The sequence below is a fragment of the Carettochelys insculpta genome, chromosome 1 (genome assembly GCF_033958435.1).
Source record: "Carettochelys insculpta isolate YL-2023 chromosome 1, ASM3395843v1, whole genome shotgun sequence".
NCBI classification, from domain to species: domain Eukaryota; kingdom Metazoa; phylum Chordata; order Testudines; family Carettochelyidae; genus Carettochelys; species Carettochelys insculpta.
Window position 1 is genome coordinate 270810658 of NC_134137.1, and position 20935 is coordinate 270831592.

General features: G+C 45.6%; 2 protein-coding genes across 10 annotated transcripts in view; both read right to left on the reverse strand.

The window, feature by feature from the left end:
- Positions 1-6164, reverse strand: part of SVOPL (SVOP like) — a 41835-nt gene extending 35671 nt beyond the window's left edge. Inside the window, exon 1 of one of the 3 annotated variants that reach the window (XM_074983819.1) lies at positions 5915-6164. The gene's annotated coding sequence lies outside the window, so the exon portion shown is untranslated. The remainder of the gene's footprint in view (positions 1-5914) is intronic. The other 2 variants (XM_074983818.1, XM_074983820.1) reach the window with 2 other exon arrangements.
- A 9640-nt stretch (positions 6165-15804) lies between these two features.
- The window catches only part of ATP6V0A4 (ATPase H+ transporting V0 subunit a4), a 43149-nt gene continuing 38018 nt past the window's right edge, over positions 15805-20935 (reverse strand). For 3 of the 7 annotated variants that reach the window (XM_075007380.1, XM_075007385.1, XM_075007396.1), the window contains 4 exons: positions 19997-20131; positions 18248-18365; positions 17601-17772; positions 15805-16318 (listed from right to left, as the gene is read on the reverse strand). In XM_075007380.1, coding sequence (XP_074863481.1) covers positions 16225-16318; positions 17601-17772; positions 18248-18365; positions 19997-20131 — 519 coding nt within the window. In that variant the 3' untranslated portion in view covers positions 15805-16224. The other 4 variants (XR_012647245.1, XR_012647246.1, XM_075007411.1 and 1 more) reach the window with 4 other exon arrangements.

Consider the following 20935-nt stretch of genomic DNA (forward strand, 5'->3'; position numbering starts at 1 on the left):
TTCTTCCTAAAAGCAAACAGCAAATTAGCAAATGACAAATTCCTAAAACCAAACTACCATCTTCTGACCTGTCTCATTAACACATCCCCTCCAGAAGGAGGCGCACGTGTAGGTGTGTTTAGATTAAAAAAAAAAATCTGAAGTGCTGTCACAGGACAATTTATTGAAACTGGCAAAGGTCAGTCACTGCCGTGGCCTACTCCTGAGAAGTCCAACGACCCTACTAAACCAGGGAGAGTAACACACATGTACCTTTGTGGAGGTTTTTACATCAACATTTGTGAAGAGATTTGAGCTCCTCCAGTGAAAGGTGCCTTAGGAGCAGAAATCATTGCCTGCAGGACACCTAGCATACTGTGGATTTGTGTTCACTCCAGGAAAGGAAGGCAAACGTAGAATCAGGTAACCTAACTGGGGAGCTGTATGAATGGTGACTTGCTAACTTATTCCTGAGAGCAGTAACAGAGCTTCTCTTCACAAAGTGACAGAGTGTGGCTCTTTTGAAATCTAAATCATTCTCTGAATCAGGCTGATTTCACGAGAATTTAGCTTTGGATGAAAACAGGACAAAAGTTCCCATAACGGTAAAACATCCTGCTTTGACATTTGCCTAGTGGAACATTTCCATTTTTCATTAAGCAAGTACTTTTTGGTTTAATTTTTCTTATATTACATGTTATGATCAATACAAAACATCGAAGGGGTCAAACTCAGGACAAAACATTTTCTGCCCTAGCTGGTGGAAGAGCCACCTCCCGTTTACGGAGAGCCTTGTGTAATACCAACAAGCGTGTACGTCCATGAAGTCCCAGGAGAGGCAGGTGCCCCATTACACACCTGCACTGCAAAGGGAGGGACTCCTTTGACCTGGAACGCTGCCAGCTTTCCCTCAGGAACAGATGCAAACTGGGTTTCACTTGAGGTACCAGCGGTGCTGAGAAAAGGCCCAGACGGGCAGCATTAGTGCCATACTCCTTCTCTGCACACAACAGGGATTAGCAAGGGCAGCAGCAGCATAAGCTACCAGCAGCGCTACCTCCTCCAGCCATCAGTGGCACCTGCACTGCGGGGAAGCCAGCTGTTGAAGGTGGGATGGTGAAAGAGCCCAAAGGAAGTTAGGCCTTTAAATCTTCCTTGTGTCTCTAAAAAGGGGAGCATGCTACCTACTTCCCAGGAATGCTGTGGATTACTTCCTCCTGGTTAAGCTCTTTTGAAGACATAATGAGCTCTCTAATTACTAATCATAGTTAGAGCATGCTTTGAAATTCAAGCCAGCAGGTAGGCGCAGCCTGCACACATACGAAAAGGGATTGCGCGTCTGTGCTCTTCAACACTCTTTCTTAAGCCCTTCAAATGCTGCATGAGACCAACACCGCCAGTGTGTTCCGTGCAACCTAACCTGCCATTATATAACCGGCAATACACTGCCCCTTTTCGGTGTCGGCCCTCAGTGAAAATAAGATAGTGAGGTTCTCTTACCCAGCTTCCTCAGACAGCATTAACCCCCTCCAACACGCTACTGCCTCAAGGGCACAGGAAACGGCCCAAAAGATCTGGATTGTAACTGAAGCTACGGCTGGGGAGATGAAGCTTAGTGTTACCACTAATGCTGCAGGACTGTGAGTTCACCTGCATTTGGGAGGTGGGGCCAACTCCTGAGGAGGCCAATGGAAGGCTCTCTTTTTGTGATGTCAGTGGGAGTGGGGTTGGGCCACTGGAGGGTGACATTAAGAAATTCATTCTGTCAGCCTCACAAACACAGTCCACTTCCAGACACAGGACCAATGTGCCGTTTCCCATCCTAGTAGGCATAGGGAAGGGAGAGAGGCAAGGGAGGTGACAGAAGCTGACAGAAGATTGAACACTTAAGGCAAAAGTAGGTAGAGACCAAAAGGCCAAATTAGAAAAGAAAATAGTTTGAAGACAGTCAGCCAGTGCTCTTCGGAGAAAAAAAATGAACTGTAATATTTTTAAAAAAGAGGTAAAATGTGAGTTATATTAGAGGGAATACAAAGGTGGGGCAAAAAGATTGAATTCTGGAAACATTCAGAATTAGGCCAATGCTTCACTGAGGTTTATTAATAACTGAATATCATATATGCCATCACGTGCCAACAATTCCCAGATGCTCTGTATATTGGACAGACTTCAAACTCTCTTAGACAAAGAGTTAATGGGCACAAAACAGACATAAAAACACTCCTCATCCACAAACCTGTTAGCCAGCATTTTAATGGAGTGGGCCATTCTGTTAATGACTTAGAGTTTGCATGTTACTGAAGAAGAATTTTCACAACTCTCTTCAAAGAGAGGCAGCTGAACTCTTTTATATTCAAATTCGACACAACACGTGGTTTGAACCGAGATTGTAATTTTCTGGGTCACTATAGGGGCTCGTTTGCATCCTTGGCTTAATCTAATTCTTGGCTCCCCACTTCCCCCACCGCTTCTGCCCCTCTACTCTCTGATTTGCTCACCCTGATAATTTTTTTTTCTGATTTGTCCACCTTGATTACTGTTTTTGGTTCCCTGTGCCTTAAATATTGAGTCTGTTGTGGTCTGGCTATGGTCTGAAGAAGTGGGTCTGTCCCACGAAAACTCACCACCTAATAAATTATTTTGTTAGCCTTTAAAGTGCTGCTTGACTGCTTTTTTGTTTTGAGAGTATATAGACTAGCATGGCTTTCTCTCTGGTACGGATTAATAGATGTTTTAATAAATTATTAATTCTTTGTTATAGATTGTTACAGAGTCCAACAGGGCAATAGGATGCTTCTTGTATAGTTTATGCGTCTGCCTTTGAGGTGTGTATAACTGTCTACTACATACAGTACTCATAACTATAATATGCTTATTCCATCAATGCCTAAATCTTTACCATTTTTAAGTGGAAACAATATAAATTGTAGCCAAAATTGATTATCTAGAAGAGTCCTTGGAGGGGGAAAACAGCTTCCTTCCAGGTTGGAAATGCTATCTTCAAAGCTGTACAGGCTAGAGACATATTTAGCTTAAGTATCTCAGTCTGTACATCCTGCCCTAGTGTTGCTATGCACTGTTGAAAAGATGCTGTGTATCAAACCAGAGCTGGCGTCTATGCAGCAAAAGGATGAGTCTTATTAGTGCATTTGTGTGGGAGGTTGGGTGTTGGAAAGCAGCTAACTGGTTCAGATGATAGGAGGGAATCTTTTAGCTGGTAAGCGCCCAATCGAAAGCCTGCAAAAGTGAAAGGACAGTCTCTCATTGACTTCAGTAGGCATTGGAAGAGGCCCTAATGTGAAGCTTATACTGTCTCAAAGACGAGCTACATGAGGTGATATTATTGAAAGGACCAGCTTCTGCTGGGGAAAGAGACAAACTTTCAAGCTTACACAGAGCAATTGCTCAAGTCTGAAAGATTCACCCAGAAGGTCACAGCTAAGTACAAGGTGGAACAGATTGTTTAGCTAGTAGTTAGCACATATTTCAAGAAGACACAAGTTGGGTGAGGTAATATATCTTTTATTGGGTCCAGGCCCACCAATGGGGAGCAAGGGGCAAAGGGATCAGTTTCCCTGGGGCCTGGAGCTCTGGCCACCATTGCTGCTGCTAGTCTGACAGCAATGGTGGCTGGAGCACCTGGCTCCCTTGAAGTGCCATTAGTCCTGCTCTGCCACTCCATGTGTCTGTGGGGGGCTGACTGACCTTGGCCCCACCCTTCTAGGGTTCAGGGCTATCCTCGTTCACACACACACACTTTGCCCCAGGGCCCATCGTGGCTGTCATCCCCACTGACTGGACCTACTGCTGTCGGTGAATGACAGAAGCTTTGGGGCTTACACTGAGCTCTTCCTCACCTCAGTGAGGCATGTAGCGCCTTTCCCAGCTCTGAAGGAGAATCCCCTGGGGTCCAAAAACTTCTCTCTTGCCCTAGAAGTTGGTCCAAGATAAGCTATTACTTCATCTACATTGTCTGTCTGATATCCTGGGTTGGGACCAACACAGCTATAACCCCTTGGCATATATTGTTTCAGTCTGGTGGGAAATGTCCAGCAGAGCTCTAACTGAAGAGTAACAAAGCAAACACTTGTCAAATGCATACTGACAGATGACTCTACCTTCTCGAGTCCTCTCTAGTCCTCCCACCCTGGCTGGATGGTTCACCACCAAATACACTGATAGAACTTCCTCTGTGCCATCGTGTCAGTCATGAGAAAAAGCCTCTTGGTTTGGGGGTTCTGGAGCAATTTGCACAAGGGGAGCGCTGAGAGCCATTGAACCTTGTACACCCTGTGCACCACAGAAACCACTTCAACACCACAGGCAGTGAGTGATATAAGCTACTGGTGCTGCAGTCCAGTAAACATTCACAGCTGGGAGCTCTGCTCCAGCAGTGCTCAGGGGCCCAGGTCTCTCTGTCTGAAAGCTGCTTCCGCAGCAGGCTCACAGAAGGTGATTCCTGGCTTGTCCACCTGTGCGGCAGGAGGGAGAGGACATGATGGGCAGCACCCCCTCTCCCAGCTCCCTCCTCAGAGTGAATATGAGGGAGCTTCCTGTCGAGCAAGACGAGGGGATAGATCTTGCACCTGACCAGCTGCCTGGGGGGACTTCTTGGGTGAGTGTTTTGCACAGGGCTGGCCTTACGGAAAACGGTATCCTGGGCAAATCTACTTTTGGTGCCCCTGGCCCCCATGGTCATGGTGCTCCCCATTGTCCCTAGACCCCCCTAGGCTCCCCACACACCCATCCCCCCAACCCCTGCACATCCCTCCCTGCCCTACGCTCCCCTTGCCCCTCCCCCCTGCATTGCCCTTCTGTGCCACAAGCCTTGAACTCCTACCCCCTGCACCTCCCTCCTGTGTTCCTAACCCCCCGCCGTGCCCCTTCACTACTGCACCTTGCACCCTGCTGCCCCGGCTGGATGCACAAAGCAGTCAGCCTTGCTGCTCACTCCTGCCCTGCACTGCTGCTCCTTCACCTCAAGCAGCCCAGGGGCTGCACCAGGAAAGGGAGGAGAACGCAGCCGCTGGTGCATGAGCACAGCCCAGGTGGGGAAGTGACCCAAGTGTAGCAGCCTGGGTGTGGTGTGCTGGGGGGAGGGGGAGAGGGACTCTTTCCAGTCCATATACCTTACATGGTAGGTGGGGCTTGGAATCATTCCTGGGACCACCAAAAATTCTACAAACCTGCTGCCCCTGGTCAAGCCAGGGGGCGGGGCAGCCCTCCCAGCACCCATCATTCCAGCACATCTGCCTTGCTTCACAGCTACAAAAGAGCAATGCCGCAGAAACAAGCTCTGGGTGCTCCCCTCTCTTTCCAGAGGACATCTTGTGCTGGCTGCATCAGAGAAGATACTATAACCTGCAAACATCAATCGTACTATGGGCCTTACAACAGCTTTTGTGTCGAAAAGAATGGGTGAGCTGAGAGTGACATTTTTATCCATATTGAATCATGCCAAGAAATCTTCCTATAGCGCTTACTAAAAGTGCAGGCTTGTTCAAACGTTTCTAAACTTACTTGCCCCAGTACAAGAGATGGCATCTTTGGTATTTCCTGGGGTGCCACAAGGGTTAATTGTTAATAGTGGCAAATCACTTTGAAAACATTAAGTACTGTACAAGTGATACATTAATAACCGCCCTCAAGATAATGCATTAGCTGAAAGGAGCTGCCAGTGTGAGAAACCTGGTGGCACAGAAATAGTACAGAAAGATTAAATGACCCACAGCGAGAGCCCTGGCAGGATTTCTCGGACATGGAGATAACTGCTGTAGGTGTCAGGTATAGGAAATACATTGCTGCTCCCCAGGCCTTCGGATAACTTAGTTTGCATCACAGCAAAACACCACAGCTCTCTGGATCTGAGGTAAATATTCAGACAACCCCATCCCACATAGACAGGACTTGTTGATTCTTGCAAGTTTCTTCTTACCTTGGCAAGATCTGAAAGTCAGGGAAATGTCTCCGTCCTCTTGCAACGTTTTAAGTATTCTACTATTGTCACTTTACTGCACTAGTTGCACTGCTGCTTTTGGGGCCAGCTTCCAAAAATGAGGTTTCTTCCTAGCTGGCGTCTTTCACCTCTGGCTTGTCAGGGTTTTAAGTGAAGGGTTTCAAAATTTCCTCACTCCTTTTCAAAGTAAGTTGCTGCATTTACTATGTTAGAATAGGTCAAGTCCCCCTGTGCCTCCAGGAAACATTTTTAAGGCTTTTAGACTCAAATACGCAGGTTAGTAGCTTTGAGCCACACCTCCTTCGTGACAACATTTCACCTGTCCCCTCTTAAAAGGGCAACACCAGCCCATAATTTCAGACCCTCTGAGGCCAGAAGGCACATTAGAACATCTGGTCTGACCACCTGTATATCACAGACTATTACATTGTACACTCATGCCCCTATGTGGAGCTCAATAATTTGTGTTAGAGTAAAGCAATTTTAACCCCCTCAGAAAACTAAATGCCACAGGCAGAAAACTGGAGAGACTGAGGCACCACCTATGCCCATGACTGGCAGGGACTTGATTCAGTGACATCTGCCCAGATGACTCCAGCAGACAAACCAGGCCCCATGCTAAGAAGGGACTAACCCTCAAGGTTCTTGCCAGTTGCCCCTGAGAGTAAAAGCCTTTTTGATCCAGAAAATGGTAATCGTGTTGACCCTGCAGGTCAGTAAGGCACACTGGCCAGGTATAGAGAAAAAGGCCTCCATACACCACCTCAGAGCGCTGGTCCAGTCCCTCTGTTGTTCTGTCTAATCCTCTGACCAATCCCTGAAGCTTCAGAGCAAGGCAAAAATAAATAAAAATAAAAATAAAAATCACCCCCCCAAAACAAAAAATCCCAAACCAAAAATTAAACCAAAAGAAAACCCCAGCCCCTGCTTCAGACTATTTCTGGCCAGCTGTGCCCCAAAGGACAGAAATTCTTCCTGACCACTGCAGTTGATCAACTAAAGCCCTGAAGCATGAGATATGATTACAGTCATCACAATGCAAAACTGCAAATAACATGAGCATGTTGAGAGCAATGCAGAGCATCCTGTTCTCTCCATGGCCAATGAAGGAAGAGAATGAATGGGAGTAGTCATAGATGCACAGATTCACCTCAAACTCTGACACACAGAAACTGAAGGGAAGACATCCTTTGTTAAAAGAGTGAAGCCCCTAACGTAATGACTCGGAGTATGAGATTCCAAACGGTCACCTCTGAGGCTGGTGTGACAGCCTCACATTATATTTCTAGTTTAATACAAGCACTATGAGTCACAGTAAGGATCTGTGAGTTAACCAATAAGGGAGAGCAATTTTCTTTAGATAACATCTACTCCCACCTTTCCCTAACAAGAGTAACACCACAAGGAATGAACCAGAGTACCCCTGACACCCAATCAACACAGAATGAAATTACAATTTGCAGTCAAGTCGTGCCTAGAGACCCCAGCAAGCTCAAGGTGGCAGTGTGCTAGGATAGTTCTTATTCTTGAAGCGTTTACTGTACAAAATAGAGAGGCCAAACCAAGGGTGGGAGAAAGGAAGTGTTATCCCCATTTTATGCGTTGGAAACGGAGGCCCAGAGCAATTAAATGAGGTGTCCATGGTCAGATAGGAGAGGCAGAGTTGGGACTAGAGTTCATATCTCTGAAGTCCCAGTCCAGTGTCTTATCCACAAGAAAAAAATAACTGGAAATTACCAATATAAGGAACAAGCAAGATAAGTGAGGGCACAATACACCGGGCAAATGGGGACACATTTGGTAAAAGTGTGGCAGACCAGCATTTCCGTTCCTTACAATTGTGTCTGTGACACAATGGGAGCACGCTGGACGTGCAACAGCAACAGACTCACTGGGTCAGAAGGTGGCAGAAAGGTAGCCATGCCTGAAGGAGTAGCTGTACACACCTCTGTACACAGGGCATGATCAGACCATAGGGTTCATTGCCATTGGAAAATAGCTTCATAGGAATTAAAGCCAGTTGGGACCTTTATGGGCCCTTAATCTGACCTCCTGGTGGTGAGGCAGGTCACAGAATTTCACTCAGGGATTCCTGCAGCATCTAGCCCACCACCTTGTCTGTGAAAGACCATATCTTTGGGGAAGATGGCTGAGCTTGAGCAAAAGAGTCCAAATACTGGTGACTGGGCCTCACCCTGGAGCGGGCTTGGTCAAACAGCCCTCCTCACCACTTGTGTCTGATTTCCAGTTTGTTTTTAACCTTCTGTTCCCAACCATTGGCTCCTGGTACAGCTTTGCTCACTGCCCAGTATCATCTCCTCATAAGTGTGGTGTCAAATCTTTGTGCCGGGAGTGGTAATTTCCTGAAGCATCTTTGGGCAACCTTACTGACATCAATTTAAGTATCTTTGGGGTCCATTGTATTAGACAACTGGTATATGCATTATTGTGGGTGGGGATTGTATGTAACCTCAAAGGGAGCGGTGGGTGGGAGGGAATTGGAGACCTAGAGGTCAAAGGACACTACTGACAGAGCCTCGCTCAGATGCAAAATTTGTATTCTCAACCGCAGCAATGAGTCGCAGGTATTTGCAGTGATATAAAGAGGATGTCCACAAATTTGCAGGGGTCTAGCTATGACATTTTCTTCTGCATCTCCATCCATATCTGCAAAAATGACATCCACCAGGTGCTGATACCCCGGATATGACGTGGATAGCCATGGATTTGCAGGGCTCTAAATATTGAACAATGTGCCAGCCAAGAATGGACTTTCACAAGCTGAAGCATTAACTGGTTTTCCTTGGGACGGTCTAGATGAAGGTGAATGCAAATACCCCATCACTGGTTATGCTAAACTCCTGCCTTTTGAAGTTTTACCAACAGGTGCAGGTTGGTCTCTGCTGATCTACCATTGCATGGGGCCAAGCTCAAAGGCCCAGACTGCATGAGGGAAAGCCCTGAGCAGGGGGTGTTGTTCTGAGACAGTTAGGATTGTGTGATTGTTTCACCTTAGCTGCGTCTACGCGAGCTGGCTACTTCGAAGTAGCCATGCCAACTTCGAAATAGCGCCCGCCACATCTACACGTGGCGAGCGCTATTTCGAAGTTCAAATCGACGTAAGGCGGTGAGACGTCGAAGTCGCTATACCCAACAGGAGATGGGAATAGCGCCCTACTTCGACGTTCAACGTCAAAGTAGGGCACGTGTAGATGATCCGCATCCTGCAACATCGAAATAGCAGGGTCTGCCATGGTGGCCATCAGCTGAGGGGTTGAAAGATGCTCTCTCCAGCCCCTGTGGGGCTCTATGGTCACCGTGTGCAGCAGCCCTTAGCCCAGGGCTTCTGGCTGCTGCTGCTGCAGCTGGGGATCCATGCTGCATGCACAAGGTCTGCAACCAGTTGTCGGCTCTGTGGATCTTGTGCTGTTTAGTGCAAGTGTGTCTGGGAGGGGCCCTTTAAGGGAGCGGCTTGCTGTTGAGTCCGCCCTGTGACCCTGTCTGCAGCTGTGCCTGGCACCCTTATTTCGATAAGGGCCGCTTTGGCGTGTAGACGCTCCCCTGCAGTGTCTACTTCGATGTAGTGCTGCCCAACGTCGACAGCACCAGCCCTGGAGGACATGTAGGCTACGTCTACGCGTGAACGCTACATCAAAATAGCTTATTTCGATGTAGTGACATCGAAATAGGCTATTTCGATGAGTAACGTCTACACGTCCTCCAGGGCTGGCAACGTCGATGTTCAACTTCGACGTTGTGCAGCACCACATCGAAATAGGCGCTGCGAGGGAACGTCTACACGCCAAAGTAGCACACATCGAAATAAGGGTGCCAGGCACAGCTGCAGACAGGGTCACAGGGCGGACTCAACAGCAAGCCGCTCCCTTAAAGGGCCCCTCCCAGACACACTTGCACTAAACAGCACAAGATCCACAGAGCCGACAACTGGTTGCAGACCCTGTGCCTGCAGCATGGATCCCCAGCTGCTGCAGCAGCAGCCAGAAGCCCTGGGCTAAGGGCTGCTGCCCACGGTGACCATAGAGCCCCGCAGGGGCTCAAGAGAGAGCGTCTCTCAACCCCTCAGCTGATGGCTGCCATGGCGGACTCCGGTATTTCGAAGTTGCGGGACATGCAACGACTACACGGTCCCTACTTCAACGTTCAACGTCGAAGTAGGGCGCTATTCCTATCCCCTCATGGGGTTAGCGACTTCGACGTCTCGCTGCCTAACGTCGAAGTTAACTTCGAAATAGCGCCCGACGCGTGTAGCCGTGACGGGTGCTATTTCGAAGTTAGTGCCGCTACTTCGAAGTAGCGTGCACATGTAGACACGGCTGTAGACGCTATTCATTGAAATAGCTTATTTCGATTTCGCTACATCGAAATAAGCTATTTCGATGTAGCATCCCCGTGTAGACGTAGCTCTTGTGACTAAATGTGTTTCCTTAGAAGAGCGGTGTGATAAATTGTAACTGCTGCAGTTGCACTATTCAACATGCTGGCACCAGCCTGTCAGGTGGTCTGCTTGCTGGGGAGATCACAGTGTCAGCATGGAACTCTGCAGCCTGAAAACCTGATCATGCAGCAAATACAGGTTGCTCCCAAGAGAGGTGAAGACTCAGGAGTAAGGACCTTCTGGCGGGTGTCTCGTGGAATAGGATTATGAGTGCACTAGCTAAATAGACTGAAGTCCTTACATCACTCCCTGTTAAGGCATGTTTTTCAGACCGTGCATCGTTCCTGTGCCTCTTCTGTGAATACACTCAATACATCTAGTCTGTGTAAAAGGTGAATACCAGAAAGGAACACAAAATAAACCAGCATATAGCGCTTTAAAGAATAACAAAATAATTTATTAGGTGATGAGCTTTCGTGGGGCAGTACAGCAGTACTCTTACCAAACGTTTCCAACATCACACTGGATAGCCTCTGTGGGTGAGGCAGGGATTTGCTCCAGCCTAACATATAACATTACATAACATTATTTTACAGTTTCCGTTTAAATGTCCTGTATTGGCCCAAGCTGAACTGGATGGATCAGTAATATGTAAGACTGCAAGGTCCATGCTTCTATAACCTCTTTGTAAATTGGTTACAGCAAAATTGAAATGCTTCAGAGCAAGTCAAAGCACGTGGTAGAAATGTCAGCATGCCAATGTGTTAACGTGAACCAAACTGGCCAGGGTTCTGTGAAATGTTCCAGCCAGCAGAGACCTGGAATTTTAGGTCCAGGGATGCAGTGCTCAGACCAATAGGTAGTGGGTATAAGAGGCCGGGGGAGCAATGCCTTCCTGGGGGTCTTAGTGCTCAGCCTCTGGCATCTTCCTAGCCCTATTGTGAATACTGCTGCAGTCTCACACAGTGGGCTGTTGCAGCTTAGTGAGCCTTCCCCAGGAGTGGGACTATTAACTGAAAAGTGAAAAGCCTTCCAGCTTACCACACCTATTACCAGACCACTGAACACTTAACAGAGCTACTAAGCGGGAATAAAGCTATTAGACATGTGCCATCCCAGAGCCATATACAATCAGTTTCTGAATTTACTGATAAAAACAGCTGTAAATTTCTGTAAGAGTTTTAAATGTACTTTAAATATTTTGTTAGTTTATTGCTGACAATTATACAAAACAATATCTTTACAATCCTTTTGTGTGTGTATATTTACATGCACAGTCTGAATATTCAGCTTTAGCCTTACATGCTTGGTTCTTTAGACATATAGATTAGAGAAAATAAATTCTTCAAAACACCACCCTTAGCTAAAATACACGTTTTAATTACTCTAGTGTAAACACTTGCTCAAAGGCTGCCACTCCATCCCTGCTCTCCTCTCTCTCTCTCACTCACTCACACACACACACACACACACACACACACACACACACACACAGAGACAGAGGTTTCTTCCAGATTGTTGGACAAATAGGACACCCTTTACTTCTGATTATTTGAATAACTAGTTTTAAGCAATCCCTGTACCAAAATCAGTACCTTAGTAGGCTGTAACATCCTTTGTTGTGCCTAAAATCTTTGGAAACATATTTGAATATAAACTTTCCTCTACAGCTACCGCAGGGGATGCACCCCACAATTTGGGGACCTCTGCACTCAACCATATTTCCTGCTTTAACTTGTCTAAGTGTATGGGCTTTTGCTGCTTAAGATGTTGAGTCCAAGCTTTGAGAGTTAAAACATAGTCTGTTGCAGGTGATCTCCTCCTAGGTACATTCTGGTCACTTGGAAAAATTCCAAAAGGATAAAGTAACCATTTATGCAGGTGATTCACCTGCCTTCTCTCTCATCAAACAAATTATTTTCAGTTTGTTCACTCACACACCAGAGCAGCTTGCGCCGTCTTAGTTCTCAAAGAAAATGCGAATGAAACAACCAAGTATTACTGTGGAAGTCAGAATACAGCAGTAGTGGTACTTGTGTAAAAGAGGTCTCTGAGCATGCATATAGGGAAGATGGATTTAGTTAGCTAATAAATATATAAAATGGGAGAGCCAGGCTCTCTTTGCTCTGCTAAAATTTCTGTTTTGTTACATGCCTGCTTCCATTTCTGAAGGGTTTGGCTACATGGAGTCAGTGTAGAAGTAAGACACACAGCTGTCTCAGTGCTTCTCTACAGAATTTATATTCTAAAAAGTCTCATTAAAAATATGCTTCTCACTTTTTTGGTGCCAGCACAGCCTCTTCCACAAGTAGCCATGGTGCCTGATGCCACACTGTTTTCCAAAGATAGCAAGACAGGACATCAAATAGCTCTGAGTGGAGAGGTTGTCTGCCATTCATCTCAATGGGATGCTAATTCTGAGGCTCAATTGTAGCCATTTAAATTAGTTTACCAGAAATATTCAGCAAATATGTTTCTGTCATGCAGTAGTACTCAGACCTCAGTGGTTCAGGAGCCAATTTAGCAATCAACATTGCACAACAGAACTGCACTAGTGAGAATTGTGTCATTTACTAAACACATCCCATGTACACAAAGCCTGTTAAGTGATTACAAAACTTAATCATGATTAAAAATTAATCATAATTAATAATCTTGTCAAACATTTATACAATACCGTTTAAATATTTTGGATGCTTTCTACATTGTTAAGTCAGTTACACCGCAGAATACAAAGTATACCTTTCTCACTTTATTTTTATTACAATACTTGCACTATAAAATCCAAAAGAAAGTATTTTTCAGTGTTCCTACTATAAGTATAGCAGTGTGATCTCTTAAGCCTGGAAGTTGCACTTACAAATGTTGACGTATGTACAAAAATAACTGCATTCAAAAATAAAACAATGTAAAACTTTGGAGCCTAAAGTCCACTCAGTCCTACCTCTTGTTCAACCAATCACTCAGACAAACCAGTTTGGTTACAATTTGCAGGTGAAAATGCCCACTTCTTGTTTACATTGTCACCCAAATTTGAGAACAGACATTATCATGGCACTGTTGTAGTTGACATTGCATGATCTTTACATGCCAGATGTGCTAAAGATTCATACAGTCCCTCATACTTCAATCATCATTCTATAGGACATGCCCATGCTGAGAAGGCATCTGTTTGATTCATTTCCATCATCTGAAGCAGCTGCCATTGGCACAAGGTTGATTTTCTTTCCTTTCTTCCTTCTTTCTTTCTGTCTTTTTTTTATTTTTTTTTCCTTTTGGTGGTTTGGATTCTATAGTTTTTACACGAGCATTTTAAGACTTCTGAAAGCAGACGGCACACCTTGCTTCTGTCAGCTTTTGGAAGGCACTTCAGATTCTTAAAACCTTAGGTCAACTACTCTACAGTACTTACAGGAGGTGAACTGAAAACACTTTCTTTTATCATTTTTTACAAGGCAAATGTTTGTAATCAACAATAATATAAAATGAGCATGGTATACTTTGTAATCTGTGTTGTAACAGAAATCACTGTATTTGAAAATGTAGGAAAACACCCAAAATTTAATAAATTTGAATTGACATGCTATTGTTTAACATGCGATTAATTTTTTTAGTTAACCAGGTGAGCGACTGCCATAAATCAGCAGCCCTGAGAGAGAGAGTGTAAATACAAATATATATTGTATGTCTTATTCTGACCAAGTATTATTCTGTGAATTAATAACATAGAAAAATATCTGGATTGATTAATGAATCAAAAATGGTTAATAATTGAATCACACTGTGATTTTATACCATGTGCTGCAAAGAACTGCAGGAGACATATTATAGAGACAATTGTAGCTCCCATGCCTCATACTGAGTATCAGCTTCATCAGAACCCCCTGAGAGACATATACAGCAGGGTCCTCTATATTACATCCACATGATCCTGGGATAACATCAGTCTTCTGCATACCAAGGAGATGAGTGGGAAGTTGGGGAAAGAACAATTCAGTGAATATACTAAGGCCTGATCTACACCAAAAAGTTAGTTTTATCCAGCTATAGAGCTCAAGGGTGTAAAAACATACAGACCCCAGCACTATGTTGCTAGGTTAACCTCACTCCGGGGGTAGACAGCACTAGGTTGACAGAAGAATTTTTCCATGAGCTTAGCTGCCTCCTATACTGACAGAAGAACACCTCCCATCACTGCAGTGAGCACCTACACGTAAGTGCTACACACAGTGGTATGTTGGCACTGCCCATCACTGTAGGGAATGACTACATGGGGGGGTGGGAAAACCCTTTGGTCCAAGGGCCACATAAGGGTAGGGAAATAAATACACCGTTGGTGTTGGAGTGGGAGTGGGTTGGGGTGGGAGATAAGAGTTGTGGCTGACGGTGAAGGCTCTAGGGTGGGGCTGAAGGGTTTGGCTACAGGAGGATGCTGTGGGCTGGGACCGAGGGGTTCAGAGGGCAATAGGGGGATCAGGGCTCTGGCAGAGAGCTGAGGGTGGATCTCAGGGGTGTAGGCTCTGGGCTGCAATTACTTCCTCCAGGAGCTTCTGGAGGCAGCAGCATGTCCCCACTCTGGCTCCTACTTGGAGGCGTGGTCAGACAACTAACTTCCTGTGTGCTGTCCCCCAGCCACAGGCAGTGCCCCTGTAACTCCCATTAGCTGCAGTTCTCTGCCAGTGGGAGCCATGGAGGGCAGTACTTGGGGTAGGGGTAAGTGCACAGAGCCCTCTGGCTGCCCCTATACGTAGGAGCTGGAGGGGGGACGTGCTGGTGCTTCTGCAAGCTGAGAGCTATGGCTCATGTGAAGCAGGGCAAACCTCAGACCCTTCTCCCCATCAAGATCTTGAGGGCCAGATTATAACAGTTGATTGGCCAACTGTGGCCAGCAAGCCATAGTTTGCCCACCCCTGTTCGACACTGAAGCATAGAGCACTCAGCTGTGCTTCTTTGGCATTACTAATGTAGATGAGCCCAAGCCTGCAATTTCAGCAGGATCACATTCATGTAGAAGTCCTTCCCGGTCATTGTGCATTAATAGTATTGCTCAGTCTCTTTTCACTGTATAGAAGTAGCTATCTTCCCGTTGGATTTTCTATAACAAAACGACTCACCGAAAGAACTTATTGCTCATCTGCGGTTGGTGTGGCCTTGTATTTGTGTGATTTAGATGTTTTAAAAGTGGCAATGCACGAGAAAGCTTACAAGCCAGCAGGGTTAAGTGTTGGAACAAATAAAATAAGGAGCTGTTTTTCATACTAAACTATACTTCTAAAGCAAATTTATAATATGGTATTATACTCCGTAACCTCAAATTGTGTTTGTGTGTTATATTAAGAAATGCAGTCTTGTGTAGGGCTCAATCACATGCAGTTATCAGGTGATCACCCCTGGAATCCATCTAAACCAATGCTTAAATGTTTTCATAAAAAAACAAAAAAAGTCACAAAGTAGGATGGAAAAGGAGGCAAAATGCATGTGAGTAGATACTAATTTATTTCAAAACAATACATTTCCTCTTCTTTTGACCCCAAAAGTAGACAAATGACTCCTACAAACAGGGCCAGCTACTCAGCATCAGATCTGCACACCAGCTGAGGGTCTGGCCAACATGTTGGGTGTTGACTCTCTGTTTTGCTCTTTCTCTGATTTACAATTTAGCACCGTATCTGTAAAAATGGTCACCTTCCAGATTCTCTTTTTGGCCAAATTACGACAGACTGTTAACCTTTTTATGAGGGGGGCGTCTGGCTTGTGCCGAGCGCTCAGTCGGGGCCACAATTTCATCTAGAATACGAAGCTCACTTGAAAAGGGTTCTGTATTCTGCAGAGTAATCAGTTTCAACGGAAGAAAAAATTGTCTCGGGTGACAGGTTTTTGCAATGAGTCGTCTTTAGTCTTCTTCAGTTCCATTTATGATATGCTTAAAGCAGAATGGAGAAAACTTATAACCCATCCCCATGTAGAACTTGTTCTGGAACTCCACCCTGATAGGGGAAAAAAAACCACAAAGAGGGGTTAAAGGGGCACTGTAATAAGGTCCATGAGCCTGCAAGAAGAGATGATTAGGGTGTGGGGAGGGAGGAAAGAAAGGCATATGCAAAAGTCAAGCTGTGAGGTAGAAGAATAGCAGGCCCAAGGAAACGCCGGGAGTTTAACCAACAGTGGGTGTTAGAAAAATGCTCAAATTTCCAGGAGGTGTCCACAGCATTGTGATGTGTCTACAGTCTGGACTGGTGGCTAAGCTAGGGATTCTTGAGGGTCCTCTGGTATAATGGGGACAGCAGTATGACCAACAACAGCACCACTCATCAGTACATTTAAAAGGAGACGGAACCACCCTTGAGATATTTGGTTCCCACTTCCCTTGGAGGATGGTATCAGGAAGAAAGGTAAAGCGTTTGAAAGAGAAATATCTGTGGCTGCAAAATGAATTCAGAAGATTCACTGAGCTGTATGGATCCTTTCATACAGCAGTCTGAAAACACTATTGGTGAGGGGACCAACACCCTTGGAAGCAGGAAAAACTAGGTTCTTGTTCCTTCACTAAACCTAATACCCAAGAGAGCTTTAATAGCTGCCTAAGGCAGCCAAGTCACTCCTTTGTGCCATACAGTGGAATGTGAGCTAGCAAACATCTCAGGCCCTCCAGCCTCATATCAAGTGCTTCCAAGCTTTACAAGCTGGTTTTTGTTGAGTGTGCTATGTGGTTAGCCATGGAATGTCATGTGATGCAAAATATACAACACAAGCCCTCCGAGGGAACTCCAGGGCAGCTTCTGAGTTTCTTTTTTCTTACTTTGGATCTCGTTTACACATCAGTCTAAGTTCTTCTGAGTATGCCTAAAAGTGCAGGCAGGGCAGCGAGTTAATGCACTAAATCTTTCACCAACAGGAAGCAGCTTACAAACATAAGCTGCACCCCAAGAGACAGGAGTTTTGAGGTCTCAGTTTGGTCACCGTACATGAACATTACATATGTTTGCATGCCTGCCCATCTTCAATAAGGAGAGGTCCAGAAGTGCCCTAGTAAGCCATGTTTTGGCATGAGCCTAAGGGTCAATAATATGGCTGTGAATAGAGAACATCTTGGAAGAACCATGAACATCTACCATCTTGCTTTCTATTTAGGTACTTACAGCTCCTCCTCCATCCCTGCCCACCATCATGGACTCTGCAGTAAGATGTATGTCCTTGTCTCCCAGAAAGTGCAAAAGAAAGAGCCTCCATGGCTTGAGGAGGGACAGACCCCTCTTGTGGGATACGTACCAATGAAGGCGCAATGCGTGCAAGAAGGCAGACAGGCCCTCCATGACTAGCAGGATAGCAACAGTGAGAACGGCAAAGATGGCAAAGATGATGAAGACTCCAATAAGTCCTCCCCAGCTGCCATTCTTGAGTCCAATGTTCATCACCATGGTCCAAAGGACCTCTGATAACTCTGCAAAGCAAGTGGGAGGCAAAAGGAAGAACAGTTCAACCATCACAAAGATAAATTTACTCCTCTCCACAGAGGGTACGATCATAGGGTAGAATGACCAGAGAAATAATTTTGAACCCCAAGAGACCCCCCCTTTGATATAGGCACCTTCTGCCACAGAGATCACAGGTCTTAACATTCGCTGGAGAGCAAGGGCAGTCACTAGTTAGAAATGGAACTTATTTTGACAGTAAGGATGAAATGCAAAACTATTAAGGATGCTGAATTTCTCATGGCATCTCAGGCTATGGCCACATGGCCAAGTTATTCTGAGATACATTTTTTCATGGGCAAATGTTGATAGTTGCAAGAATCACAATTTTCCATAATAAAAAATAATTGACAAATATTCCCAACCAGCCCTAGTCAAATCCTTCTTGCAGCAGCACTTCACAGTCACTGTCTGACTAACAACAAACACAGAGTGATAACTCACGTGCATGAGCCAAGCTGAGTGCCCAGAGCCGGAGGTAAGAAGCAGTGTTGGAGATGCAGCCCAGGCAGTATTCAATAGTGTGGATAGCTTGGTGGACAAACGTATCGCCAAAGTTGAACTGAAATCATGTAAAAGTGAACTGCTTCACATATGCTCATTGAGTGCTGCTTTATTAAAAGCGCAGATCTGCTTGTTAATGTGCTGTGTGTTGGTCTGTATTCTCCTTTACACTACAACTGGCACCAAGCATGGGTACGTCCATCACAGGTTTAAAAGGCAGCTTTGGAAAATGTTCCTCCTCCTTCATTTTCTCAGCCCACCATTCTTCTTGGTCTCCCCTGAGGACTGAAGGTTTCATTTATGGGTGGGACTTCACAGGAAACCTGCTGGTAGGTGCTTCTGAGGACACACACTGAATCAGTGCATTTCTAAAAGCCAACTCCCTCCTCATCCGGCCACCCCCACCTCCTGGCCTACCAGCTGACTACAAAACCTGTTCCCCTGAAGCATAGGTGGCTGCTGTGAACCCCACTCCAGGCTGCATGTTGGCTACCAGAGGCACACATCCTATTCAAATGAATGAGGACTAATGAGACCCTGTCCCAACACACCGCAGCACAAACTTTACAGGCTGCAAGGGTGCAACCTTGAAATACAAGTGGAGCGCAAAAGGCTGGAGCCAAAACTATTGAAATCAAGGAGAGTCTTTTCGTTATCTCCAGTGGGTGTTGGGTCACTACATTCAGGTGAGAACAACACTCGACTTAGGACACAATTTTAGTTACTCTCATCTTCCTCTCCAGACTTCAGGTTCTTTTAATGCAGTACACTCAGGTTCTTCTTTAGCCATGACAGCTGCTTTCTCTCTGGGCAATTCTACACTGACAACACTGTGCTTGTGCAGGTACTCCACCATAGCACTTAAGTGAAAATACTCCAAGAGCAGTAGCTATGATGGTGGGAGAAGCTTCCCTGCTAATATAGTGCTGCCGACATGGGGGCGGGGATTAGGTGGCTATAACTACATCCCTGAGGGGTGTGGATTTTTCACACCCCTGAGCAACACAGTTCAAGGTCTGTAGTGTAGGCCAGGCCTTTGGGTGCTCCAAACCTTAGAATGAGGAGATATTAAACTTTGCGCATCAGGACTCAAGCCCATTCTAATCATTACAGAGCAGAATGAGACTTTTAAGGGGAGCACATTGTCCCATATCTGCCTTCTCCAAGGTCCTTGTGACTTACTCTGAAGCAGCTGCTACCAGAGAAAGGGTACCGACTGGTTAGGCCTCAGTTCTGATCCAGTCTAGTAGTTCCTATAGTTCGGTTTGCACCCAAAAACTCTGAAGCTTAGCTCAAAAATCTGAGCCTCATGGTCTTCACAGAACTAGGAGGGAAGATACAAAAGAACAGTTCTCCCACAGGAAACTTGTTATGAGAATCTATACTCTGTTGTTGCTTTGCTGGCTATAAACACTGAGGTGGGGGAACAGGAGGGGTGGAGAGTTAAACCTTTCTGAGTCTCAACAAAGTTAGGCACAGGTTTGGTCAGGGAGTTGGATCAAGGCTCAGGGGGTCTTTTCTTTTACAAGGAACTCCAGAGCTTTCCCTGAAACTATCACAAAGGCTGCAGGCAAAACTCAAGACTTCCATTTGGTCTTGCAGAAGATCATTCACATCCCAGTCTGACCTACTTGCAGACAGCACTCATGGGAGGGCTGCTCCCCACTTCCCATGTTCTGATTTCCCTACCTCTTCGTCATGGTCATCATGTCCCCCGTGGCTGCCACTGTGGTCCTCTTGACCAGCTTTCTTGGTGTGATTGGACTCAATGATCCCCACTTCAGTGTCACCAGCAGGGTCTTCTGAAATGGCCAATGACTGGAGCTTTCAAAAAGCAAAAGGGAGCATCTAGGTTTGTATTATTCTGCTGATCTTAGTGGTCCTACAGGTCAATAGATGCATCTTATTTATATCTATAAGTATACAGTACATAACTTCCCTATAAAGAAAAGATGCATCAGAGATGTCGGCAACAGACATATATTAGACTAGAGAAACGGCGCACTGCTGCCTCCATCACTAGGGATAAACAAATACTTTATTTTCTAGGAGCACCTTCCAGCCAAGGATTGCACCATAATTTACACACGCTAGCTTCAGCTTCACAATGCCTCTGAAAGGCATTGGGCCCATAAAGACATTGCAGTGCTGGAAGCCTGGTTTTCTCCTTGCAATCACACCCATGCTCATCAAGAAGAGTTGTAGCCAATGGAGCCCCCTGGTTAGGAGCAAGATGAGCGAATCAGGCTCACTGAGATTGAGTGACAGTAAATCTGAGAGAGAGATCTGGGAGTAGAATCCAATCTCCTGACTCATGTCCTGTGACAAATCTCAAGACTACCCGTCCTCTCTCCAGCAGTATTTGTGGAGCATCAGCGAAGTGTATAGCATTATAGTACACACAAGATGACTTATTTCATGCCTCCAAAGACCATACATGGATATGTGAAGAATCCCATAGAAAGCTTCATATCAAAGTATTTTTCTAGCATGGACACAGCGGCTTTTTAGGGTGTATCCTGCATTCTTTTTGTAGGTTTTGTAGGACAGGTCTCATAATGATATGTTTTGCTGCACCAGTAACCTCTGTGATACCTGCTTATCTCTGAGATGTCTTAAATGTCATAC